The sequence below is a fragment of the Phaethon aethereus genome, assembly GCF_964289735.1.
Source record: "Phaethon aethereus genome assembly, chromosome: Z".
NCBI classification, from domain to species: Eukaryota; Metazoa; Chordata; class Aves; order Phaethontiformes; family Phaethontidae; genus Phaethon; species Phaethon aethereus.
The window spans coordinates 46409674-46422252 of record NC_138577.1 but is presented as its reverse complement, the minus strand read 5'-3'; the positions used below and the strand labels follow the sequence as shown (position 1 = coordinate 46422252).

The 12579-nt window shown below is 40.8% G+C and overlaps 1 protein-coding gene across 1 annotated transcript in view; it reads right to left on the bottom strand.

Moving 5' to 3' along the window:
• The window catches only part of NTRK2 (neurotrophic receptor tyrosine kinase 2), a gene marked incomplete at its 3' end in the record, with an annotated part of 203201 nt that overhangs the window by 81743 nt on the left and 108879 nt on the right, over window positions 1–12579 (bottom strand). Inside the window, exon 13 of the mRNA XM_082013507.1 lies at window positions 898–1086. Coding sequence (XP_081869633.1) covers window positions 898–1086 — 189 coding nt within the window. The remainder of the gene's footprint in view (window positions 1–897; window positions 1087–12579) is intronic.

The following is a 12579-nucleotide window of genomic DNA, read 5'->3' as shown; positions in this document are numbered from 1 at the left end:
ATGTATGCACATTCACACACACAAAAAAAGAGGAAAAAACCAGGCAGGAACAACCTTCTCTGAAACACTTAAATACCTTAATGTACTGATGAAAAATAGTAAGCAATGCGGTTACTATTAATCACAATATTCTTTATGTACTTTTTCAGTTATCTGCTGCAATGCTAATCACTAGTTCATAAATTAACATTTCACATGTCTAATTCGAAAACTCTTACTAGGTTTGAAGGGTAGCAGCTGAAGTTAGCAATACTCTTTTTTAACTATTCATAGTTAATTATGTTTAACTCTTCATATTTTTTCACATTTCACCTGCCTCTAACCGAACATGAAAGGATTTGTATGTGACATTTATTGTCCATCATGCAACCTTCTGCTCTACTTTTAAATATTCAACATCTTTTCCGGCTGTAGAGGTTGAATTACACAATGAAATTAAAATAATTGAAGTTTTAACCCTTATCATTCTTCTAATACTCAGATTTCAAAGTTAGGTTATGTTCATCACCAATACGATCAATTTTAAAGCAGGACGTATGTAACAATACTGACTTCTGCTTCTGACCTCGGATTTGTTTTCTCCCAAGAACACATTCAGTGCACAGGACCGGCCAAAGACCACTGACATCAATGGAAAGGCTATCGGTGACTTTGATGGAATATGGATTGGGCTTTGAGCATAACACTGCTGACTTCCTTGACTTATCACAAAGGCTGAATTTGGCTTTGACAGATGTAAAGCGGTTCATCCCATGTACCTTTAACAAATTGCATACATTTTAATCCCACCCCTCCACTCCCAGGAATTTAGAGCATTTTGTTCTGCTAGCTCTGTTAAGGAGCCCCAGCACTTGCACAGGTAAAATGACTGAAACACATACAGTTTTTTGTACTTACAGGTGTCTGGCTTGAGCTGACTGTTGGTAATTCCAAAATACTGAGGATTTTCAATGACAGGAATCTTCGTCATCCCAATGATGACTGCATCAGGACCGCCCTCAGAAGAAGACGGAGTGTTACTGCCATTTGAGATGTGGTGGAGGGGACTGGCTGAATCGTCGTCATTGCTGATAACTGAAGAAGGACCTAGAGTTAGAAACAAAGATTTTCCTGTAACTCAGCACACAGTTTCCTACTCTCAGACAATTATTTTTGGGTTGGGTTTTTTTTTTGACCAGTTTGTCTTCCATCCCCATAGTCAAAAGCTCTCTTTGTGTGCCTTTTTGACCTTATCTCAGTAATTTTATGTGTCTGGGTGCAGATGGAGAACAGTGATTTTCTTCCATTAGGAGTTGGAAAGTGAAGCCAATTTTTGTGCTGGTAGATCACCTAGACTAAATACAACAGGGTGCAGCATAGTCTGTCACTGGCAAAGATCTCCAAACTCGCTGAACCCCTTCTGTCATTCTCAGAAATAAGCTATGAAATACATGCATTAACTTTTTTACCTCATGCCCTACTTGGATCACACAGCAGTAACTGCCACAAATCTGAGGAATGCCTGCCCTGCCTTTGAGGTGGCATTATAGCAAGACAAAAGACACATCACCCTGATGTGGGAAGCTTGTAACTTGAAAGACAATTTGAAAGACAACACAGCTGAGAGCCAAAATCCAGGGGACAATTTAAACAGTCACAGAAGGTGTGGAGCAGATGCTGAGGAGACCAGTGGCAAAGACATATCCCACCTCACTGCAAAATCTGGGGTGACTAAGAGGTACTTGTCCAGTCCGGGGGAACATCCCACTGGCTCCCCTGTCCACACCTGAGTCTAGTAACCTTCCAGAAAGAGGTTTATTTTGATCAGTAATTCAGTGACAGTTTTTGTTTTGTTTTCACTCTGTGCTTTGTATTTTTAACAAAAGTGCCATGGAGACAAAACCTTGTAAATGGGTAAAAAAAAATTCCTGCTTAACGCAGTGTCCCACTTCTGTGAGCTGCAGGGGCCTTTGATCTAACAGTGAGATCAGTGCAGGTAACATTTGAACTCTTACCATCTAACCCTGCCATTTAAATTCCACATTACATCTTCCAGTTTACATCAGTATTCAAAGAAAACAAGAGTCACCATTTAGCAGTGACAACATTTTGCCTAATCTGCCCACTGAAGAGCCACGAGGGATCACACATGCCACATTTCACTTCATTCTCCATCCATGTTAACCAGGGTTTTGAGGTGGCATTCACATCTTCTAATTGCAACAATCAAAAGATGGTGCTAGAAACAGCATGGGAAAATTCACCCTCTAGAAGTGCCTATGCTGGAATGGTATCATCAGACAACACCTGCGTCACTGAGGATGTGAAAGGAGACGGGCAGGATCCACCACAGAACACACACAATTAAGGCACAAGATGAGAACTAGGACAGTCCCAGACACAGCAGCCAAGAAAGGGTAGCTCTGAAGAAAAGAAACTCTTACCACTTTTGTGGCTCACCATATCATGAAAAAAAACACTTTATCATTACATAGCATGGCTCACAGGAATAAAACTTACATAATTTGGCATGTGGCTACTCAACCCTACCTTTGGAGACTCAAGTGTAGTCCCACACCCATCCTGCTTTCCTTTCTCCCCAGCTGGTTTAATGGTGCATGAGGGAAATATTCTCATAGTTTGCAAAAGTACTTGCCCCCCCAGCCTGAAACATTAGAGGTAATTTTTCAAATACCTTGGACTTCACTGGAAAGTCACTGTTGACAAATGTAAGTGAAACCTAGATCACTGCAATTTATCAAGTGAAATAATAATAATACTAAGGCTGGTTTTGTTGTTACTCATCACCCAGATCCTCAAAAGATTGATTCTACTAGGAAAGCTGTCAGGATTAAGAGTTTTTGGTGAAGCTTTCTCTAATGAAGTGCAGAGCCTAACAAACTGTGGGAAAGGGTCCTTCAGATGGCACACAAGTTACTTACATGAAGTCACAACACATTCTTCAGGTGCATGAGAGTTGTGTGCAGTGAGCACAAACCCATTTAAAATTGCATTCAATTTTTTCTAGGCATCATCCTTACATCTCTAGACTTTCTGAATGTCAAGCTAATGACTCCAAAAAGCAGGCCAACAAATACATGTTTTCTTGGGAAAATAAAGTCTTCTTATACTAATAAAGCTTTAGTATGAGGGTCAAATCCCTTCTCTTACAGTAAATGGGCAAATTGTCTTTGCTCTGTAATTTAATAGAGGCACGTCTCTAAGTCCTTTTCAGCCCTGCTGTTCACTGCTGCAGAGGAGGGGGCTCTTCTGTCATTGTTTGCTTCCACCACACATGCAGTGATAGTGAAGAAAAGTGACCATTATACATTTCTAGTTGCTGAAGTGGGATAATGAATAGAAAATCATTCTGTTCATCAAATCATTTCTGCACTACTCCAAGACACAATTTTTTTTCAATCAGTATAAACTGCAGAGTGCTGCAGGTGAAAAGTAGACAATTGTTCTATAAATCTATTTACTCAAGTAGGCTAACTAGCAAAAACTAGTCTTCTGTGTGGTATGAAGCAGGCTCCAAGTATATTCAGCTCTCTGATGTAAGTGAGGAAAACCTGGAAAATGAGGTGATTTCCAAAGCAATTCCTGGCAGAATGAAACAGTTTAAGAAAAAATCAACTCTGGGAACTCTGCGCTGTGTCACTTAGTGATCCCTCTCACTTATTACCAAGCAATCAGCTCATGTAATGGTCTTTGGAAGTAGTTGTTTGGGTTCAAAAATCCTATTTTCTGTATATTTCTTCTCTAGTTAAGACAATGAAAACTCAACAGATGGAAAGTTTTGTGTATCAGAGGCAGTTCAAATTTCCCCTCTACTGGAACCTTTTCATCAACGTGAGCAAACTGGTACACAAAATGTTTCCATGCTTGCTTATTTGCCAGACTATCCACTTACCATAAAGTTACATTTCATTTTTTGAATGCACTAAGCCACATTACAATTACAGCATTGCAGCTGGCTATGACTGATATTCTAGTAATGCAAAACCATTTTCCACGATCCAAGACGAGGCCATCACCTGTGCTGACAAGAAGCTAGAGCTGCCCTTTTCTGAATATGCACTGAGCTAAAATTGAAGGGTAATTTCTTGAAGCACCTTAAAGTGTGGTTTCATCCAGATGAAATAGGGTCACTGAATTACTTGTCAAAGGCAGAATAAGTATGATAATTACTCTGTCACCTATTACTGATTCTGGTTTTTATAAAATCTGCTGTTGGTTTCACACCTGAAATCTGAAAATTTTAGACAAAACGTCATTGGTGGGAGTGAAAATCATGGGTTGTCAATAGACATTAGCTATTGCTAATAGCTGACTCACAGTCAGGATAAGCTTTTAAAAATTCCAAAGGCCTTCTCCACCTTCAAATTGTTTTACTTTTCAGACCATATTTCTTATCTTAAGAATATAGGAGTCATACGAGAAATGGCAGCCTGCCCTGGAGAGGATACATGAGAGCTATACGTTGCAGGGCTGAATTTCTCCTCTCTTTGACGTTGAGCTAAAAACCTGTCCACCTAGGCCCAAGAAAAATCCTTTCTGTGTACAGCAGCTCTCTGAAAAAGTGGTGACATGTAAGAAAACCAATTATATTTGAAACTGAGAAGCTAAAATAAAACCAACATACCTCACACATCCCTGGGTTGTGCATGATCTTCAGCACATGGTATGGGGACAGACAGAAACAGCAAACTTCTCTGATTGCACATCCCAAGAAAACTGGGGACAATCAAACACTGCCAGGGTGGCGAATGTGCTAGTTTGGGCTGGGATAGAGTTAATTTTCGTCATAGTAGCTAATATGGGGCTATATTTTGGATTTGTGCTGAAAATAGTGTTGATAACACAGGGATGTTTTAGTTATTGCTGAGCAGTCCTAACACAGAGTCAAGGTCTTTTCTGCTCCTCACCCCACCCCATCAGCGAGGAGGCTGAGGGTGCACAAGAAGTTGGGAGGGGACACAGCTGGCACAGTTGACCCCAACTGACCAGAGGGATATTCCATACCATATGACATCACATTCAGCATATAAAGCTGGGGAAGAACAAGGGGGCAACATTCGAAGTGATGGGTTCATCTTCCCAAGTAACTGCTACGTGTGATGGAGCCCTGCTTTCCTGGAGATGGAATCTGCCTGCCCATGGGAAGTGGTGAATGAATTCCATATTTTGTTTTGTTTTTTTGCACGGCTTTTACTTTACCTATTAAACTGTTTTTATCTCAACCCATGAGTTTTCTCACTTTTACCCTTGTGATTACCCCATCCCACTGTGGGGAGTGAGCGAGCAGCTATTTGGTGGTTAGTTGCCGGCTGGAGTTAAACCACAACAGGTTGGGTCATGGATTACCTTCACTAATGCCAGCACCTCACCCTGAAATATAAACCACTTCTGTGCTACCTCTTGAACACTGCAATCTCTGCACTGTCCTTGACCTCGGTGGTGCCAACAAATGTAAGTTTCCCTAGGTTTAGAAATAAAATTTAATAAAACTATTTTCAAGGTGTGCTGCTATTTCTAGACAGGAGGAGGAGTTTAATGATTATAAAATACAGCCTTTCCTGCGGATATCACCATCAGAGTTAATGCAGTTTTAACACACATGCTACCAGGACATATCTACATTGCTATTTGTTGGGGCTACATTTTTCTTTGCATTATTTCAGACTTCTGCTATTACTTAGGTGGTTGGCTGTGGCAACACATCTGACTACCAGTTACCACTGGAATAATCCACATGACCTTCCTGTATCAAAGTACAGAAAGAGTCCCAAACTGAATAATAGCATGACTCAGCTAAACAGGCTCAGGCAAAAAATAAAAAGGAGAAGCTCTCAAATGCAGAATCAGAAAGAACATACTGGTTTTGTTTGCACCTGGCATGGCCTCACAAGGACATATAGTCAAACTTTAGATGGTCACAAATGAGCGCTGTGTCCATCTACTTCTCCCTCTACCTATTGTGCCAAAATGTAGGCAATCTACATGTTTGCTCTCCAAGCACTAACAAGATCTCTTGGAGGCTATAACATCCTGGATACTCCTCGCAACCCACTTCTGTGCGTCACACATCACTCTGATTGCACCTGAAGTCACTACTAATGGCTTGGGCATACTGGGAAACAATAGGAGCAATAATTATCAAAAAAACATTTAATTTTAGCTTTGTGGTTGGAGCTGTGTAGTTACAAGGGTGCATCTGCTTGGTCAAGTGTTACGAGGCAGCTCAGGTAAAGAGGATTGTTTATAGAGATGAGTTTGTGCTGTGATGCCTTAATAACCATGGCTCCTTCCATGAACAGTGATGTGGACTGCTAGGAAGACTTCTCATCTGACCCTGTACTAGCACTGGCTCTTCTTATTTCCTCTGGGAACAGGGACCGGTATGTGCTGGGACATGGTAATAGCACACCACCAAGTCAAAAGCAGGACAGTAAGTGCATGTCACATCAGTCAGCATCACCTCTGCTGAATTTCTAGGCCATACTGAATCTTCTCTCTTTTTTCTTTTGGGAGGGGTATATTTTTTCACTAGTTAAATACCTTGTTCTGAAAAAACAATTACACAAGATTTCTTTTCCCATGAGACTCCCATATTTGCTGTAGATTCTAAGTTCTTCTTTTCTGCATGATTAAAAGGTAACTTTTCTGCTTCAGCAAAAGCAGACATTCAGCTTTTCCTGTTATCAAGCTAGGATTCGACGTTCTTACCAGAACACACATCTTTTTAGCTTAACTCTTGAATCACTATATTCTCTTTCACTCCCTCTGGAAGACAACTGATCAATCACAGCTTGGCACACTTTTTTTCTGACTAAGGTGCTGTAAGCTTTACTTTGAATATTCCTTTGCATTCCTAAGTTCAACAACTGTATATAGAATCATGTTTATGCGATTCTATTAGACTGGATAAGAGAGCCCAGCATAATAGAAAGTAATGCAATTATAGAAACATTATTTTATATTATTGGTCTCTTAAAATGCTACATGCTGAATACAGGGAATTGAATTAAAAGGTATAAATAGAACCCAAGGAAAAAAATTCAAAGCTGGCTGAACAAGCTTCCCAAAGAGAAACCAGTTTAGTCTCACTTAGCTTGGTAGAGCTGTTCAAAGTAAAGTCAGATTCCTCTGCAAACCTAGAGTGGGCTTATTAAAATGATGGTCTTTGCTTTGCAGGTGCTGATGCTTTTAATGAAGGAAAGCTCAAGGCAAGGTGATCCTATGCTTTGTTGGCAGTTCAGCTCTATACAGCAACAGCATTTCTTGCCTGTCCCCACCTTCTAACTGGCCCTTCTTGCCTCATATCACCATCCCTGCCAGCTGCCCTGAAAACAGCCATTAGTCAGCCTCAGTGAAGTAATCTCAATAGTCACTGTCACACTCAGTTGCGAAACAAGTATTATGGCGTTAATCCTCCTTTGTTTGTGGCAGAGAAAACACAAGAATAAGATCATCCCAAGCAACATTACACTCAAGTTCACCCTGTTGAAGCACACTGCTCTTCCGAGCTCAAAGAGTGCATGTCCTTCTTATCCTGGTGCAACAAACTGAGACAAAAACCACATTGTAGACATTAAGCCTGTGACTCAGAAAACTGAGATTTGCCAGGCTTGGGTGTTTGGAGGATAAATAATTTCACATCTTCTGACAGGTATCATTAATCTGTTTAACTGATTTGCACCCACCAGTGCTTGTTTAAGCTTGTAAGTCAGTTGTTTCTTGATATATGTGATGAGAAAAACTTTCTGACACTGCCCAAGAAGTTCAGTTCCCATCCAAGAGCATGGTCCCAGGAAGTCAGGGGAACCAGAACGGAGAGCTGGAGAACTTCCCCACACTCAGTAGATAAATGCCTTTGTTCCCTGTCAGCATGCACTTTTAACAATCTCTGAATAACAGAAGGAAGGGGGCTCCTTGGAGGTCTCTTACAGGAGTAAGTGGCTGAAAATAAAGGTTTAAACACAAGAAACAGCACCTAGGAGTCTGTTCACATACAACCACTGCAAAACAAAATGGAGACATTTGTTTGAAAATCATGATGAAGCCACATCACTTTAACATAACATTTCATTTAGATAAGCAAGAATCCAAGGTGGTTTGCTTTTGTTTTCATGTGAAAAAATCAACGTTTTGTCTTTCCTCATTTGTTGCAGCTTCACAAAGAGACTAAATTGTGTTGTTATCACTGTATTGCTTCTATACAGAGCAAATAAGATACAGTGCAGGATTATTTTCTTTCCTACATAGAATAATTTAAGTAATGCATACGTTTGAGTCTAATGAAATAATAGGTATGTTATTCAGCTCTACAGTACCAAATTTTCAGTGTTGCTAGGTGTCAAAAGGTCAGTCACACTGACTTAAATGCCTTTCCCATTAAAACCCATGTTTCTTTTGCTTGAAAACTTATTTCAAATGTCTAACTCCTCTAGAGAGCAACAAACACACAATCTGGCTAATTTCCACTCAAATGACTGCATGCAGATTTCAGCCATTCAAGTATTTCATCAGGCCTTTTTGTTGTGGCTTTGAATCGAAGAGCCACAGCTGCATATTTGTTTGCTTCAGTTTTATTCTGGACGATGATTGTGAAAGAATCTCAGTCAGTTCCTTTCAGCTGCCTTTCTTCTCACAACCTCGTCTGTATTCCCCCGTACGCACGCATTCACACATCCCTTTACACACAAGCCTCCAACATTCCAGGGGTCATAGTTTCTGCAGGGGAGGTTTTGAAATAGCGAGGACTCCCTAGGACAGGCTGGGGGACCCTTTCATAACGCAAGTCACTCCCCGAAAGCCATGCGACCTACAGGACACAGGGACAAAGACACAGGTGTCTAGGTCTGGGACAGACTTGCAAGGCAGTTCATCCAAGAAACCTCCTTTGCAGCACTGGAAAAACCCTGTAGGAAAAAGGATCAGGTCTCTAATACATATTGCATTTGCTAGTCCTGCCTGTGCAGGACAGAAGGTGCATGACACCCCTCTGCCCCAGCCTCACTCCAGTGCCAGCTCTCCCCAGGAACGGTGTCAGCAAAGCCTCAGCCTGTGGCACAAAGGTTGCTCATTTCTTTCTCTTTTCATCCAGAATGGAAGGCATTTGTATAACAGATCTCACAACCGCTATCTGGTACGTGTCTTCAAACTCTTAAGCACCACAACCAATAAATCCTCACATTCAGTCCTCGGTAAGGTATGTGCTACTATTATTCCCAATTTGGAGGCAACAGGAGGTGTGGCTCGCTGCTTTGCCCAGCATTGCGGGTGAGATCTTTGTCAAAGTCATGACCAGGACCTAGGAGGGACTGCCAGCCCTGGCTGTTGAACCATGGAGCGCTTTGGGACTTATAGCCCACCTTCAGCTATAGAATAAACGGTAACTACCCAGCTGCCCATGGCTTTGTGGACACATTTGCAGTATCTGCAGCTCAGATGATGTGCCCTATCGTAAAGAATGATGAATTTATGGCCTCTCATTATTGGTAGTCAAATGAAACACAGACCTGTGACAAAAATCTAGCAGGGATGTAGTATATTAATCAATATGAATATGTGAGTCAGAGTAGTAAGGATACAAGGCAGTAGAAAATGTGAAAGAAGGAAAGAAAAAATGATTTATCTTTTTTAATATAGATCACCAAGACCATTCATTATAGCCACCTGCAGGTTTGGATACCTCGGAAACATGCGTAAAATTACAATCCTTCAAAAATACTACAATGAAAAATCACCGCAATAAGAAAAAAGATCAGCTGGAATGCACTTATTGGCATCAAGCAAAAAAGAATAATTCACCCAAAATTAAATCCTTGTTGCTTTTCATTTCATTTAAAAACTATTTAATTAACAATCTCTTCCCTCCACACTTCTCATAAATAATCTAAGTCAGCATTCCCATTCCAAGGGCTGGGAATGAGGTCCCCTGTTGTCTGGAAGATAAATACAACATGTACAGAAGGAACACAAGTTTCCCCATGCTGCTTTGGCAGTCAGTCTTTATCTGAAAGATAGCAAAGCTATTTGGAGTAGTCAACTTGAATAATTTTCCAAATTCTGTTTAGTTAGACATGGTTAGATAATATGGCAGACATGCCAGATTGTGGAGAAATGCTCCCTAATACTAAACTTGTATTTGTTGTTTGTGTCCTTTTTTTAAAAAAAAAAGCATTACTGATGAAACTATTTCCCTTCTTTAAACCCTCCCTGATTTATTTCTTGGGAGTACAGAGATGCTATCTACAGCCCTCTCATCCAAGCAAACCAGATGAAAACATGATATGGAAAAATCTAGAAACACTCAGGCACCTGAGGAAAAACTGCAGAATCTAAATTTCTTTTATCCTAAAGAGAGGGCTCAGGAGGTACAAGACTCGTAAATCTCCACTTCTGGAGCCATATCAGGAAAATATATCTGTTGGGAAAGATACAGGTATAGTTGATACAGTCTTAGGAAAGGGAAGAATCTCCCAGGTCCCCTTTCAGCCATAATCTTCCATAATGACAAAAAGGTAGACCTTGAGTAGTCTTATGGAAAACACTTTGGGTTCTTCAAATGCTGACTTATGTCTGTTCAGAACTGAAGGAGGTCTGTAGCTCAACAAAGACATACCATGTATCAGTAAAGTACCTACATTTCACTGCATGAGCAGGTTACTTTTCCAAGCTGCAGAATCAAGATAGGTTTAGTCAGGTGAGAAACACCCCAGTGATGTATGAATCCACAGTCTACAGTGGGTTATTCTACTACAACAAAAATTATTTAATTGCGTTATTTGTATACAATTTATTTCAGTGGGTTTTTCACCCTTAATTGTTTCTGTAGTTTTCATTAGCGGAAGTGTTAACTACATGACACTGTAACACTAAAAGTTAAGTACTTAAATGATACTTAAGTATCATTTTTCACTTTTTGTGAGTGGAGGATTCTTACAGGCCCCCAAAACTGTGAAAATTATGAAGTCAACACTATCCTACATTGAAATATATCTCTCAACTTGCCCTTAACAAGCATTCCAGCATAACAGCTTCCAATTCATTTTTCATTTACAACCCGACTAGCTAACCTTAAACGTGACAATCTGCAAAGAAGCAAAATTAAATGATTACACACAGTTGCAAACATCATGCTCAAATTATAAACAACATCTGCAGAAATCTGGTATTGCTGTTTACTCAGCTTCCACCAAGATGATCTTACAGCCTAATTAAAGCTTTCTTGGACTTGCATTGCCTTCCACTAGCTGCTTTTCATCTCCAAACACTCCCCATCCTTGAAAACAGTTTTTGAAAACAAAATTCAAAGACCCGTCTACACCTGAAGAGGAGGGCAGGGGAAGATAGTGAACTAACACTCCACTCTCTCTTTCTTGTCAAGTAGTTCGCCCTCTCCTTGGGTCAACAGACTTTGGGTCCCGATGGCCCAAATTTTGCATGTGCTCCGGAGGCAGTATCTGGCCTTTGGAAGAGGGATGCTGGAAGGGCAGGAGGCTTCAGCACAGAAGACAAGCTGTCCAAAACTGTCCCTCAGTGAGCACAAAGCAAGAGATAGCTTACTTTCCTTCCTGAGCATCAATGCCTAACATTTAATTCCAATTTATATTAGAAATAGTGAAACTGATTCCTTTTGTGTCTGTGCCACAGCAGCCATTTCAGTGGCTTTTTCTACAGTCCCTGTCCCTAGAGCACTCAGCAACTATTCACCTCCCTGGCCTTCAAACAGAGGTCACAGCCCCTGCTCAGAAAACCTTGCTGTCTGGCAAGAGACTGGCCAGAACCTCCTGGGAAGATTTTTGGTGCTCAGCAATCACATGTCACTAGAAATTCTTGTGATACCAGGTGAAGCATCTGCCACATTCTCCAACATGCAATAGCCTTAGCAACATACTCACTCCAGCATCTGGTGGTTTTGTTCACCTCTAAGAAATCATAAAGAAAAGCAATCACTTTCCATTGAACACTTTCCATTTCTATGGTTATGGCCTTCTGGTTTATGCTCAATTAGATCTTTTGGGACGTTGTTTAGAAAACAACTCAGCTTTGGAGATGGAAGGGGGCTGTGAACGGATTATTTGGAGGAAGACCCCTCCCTTCAGATCGAAGATGCAGAATTGCCTCCATACACCACCCTTCTTTCCTAAGGCAGTGAAGCCTTCCATACTCAAAACCCTCTTTAAACGCAGATATAAAAATTACTACAGTAGAGCAAGTGACACTCATGGATAGAAAGGCAACATGTCAAAATTTCTGTCCCAGCAGCACCACTCACAAGCTACTCACAGCTATCCTCTCTCCTGTCACCTCTCTCCTGCCAGCTTTCCTTGAAATTGCCTCTACGGCAAGCAGGAAAATGCCCCACACTCAATGCTATTTGCACCATACCAGCTAGCTCAGCCATGCCAGAGGTGGCCACACTACAAATGAAGCTTTGACAGTTTTGCTACAGCAAATTTGAAAATGGATGCATTAACTGTGAAGCTGGTCACAAAACTGGTCACGAAACCATAATGAGGTTTTGCTAAAATATTGAAAGCATCACTGTTTCTATTCTACAGGGCTCTAAATAAAGCAGTGTTGCTCTTT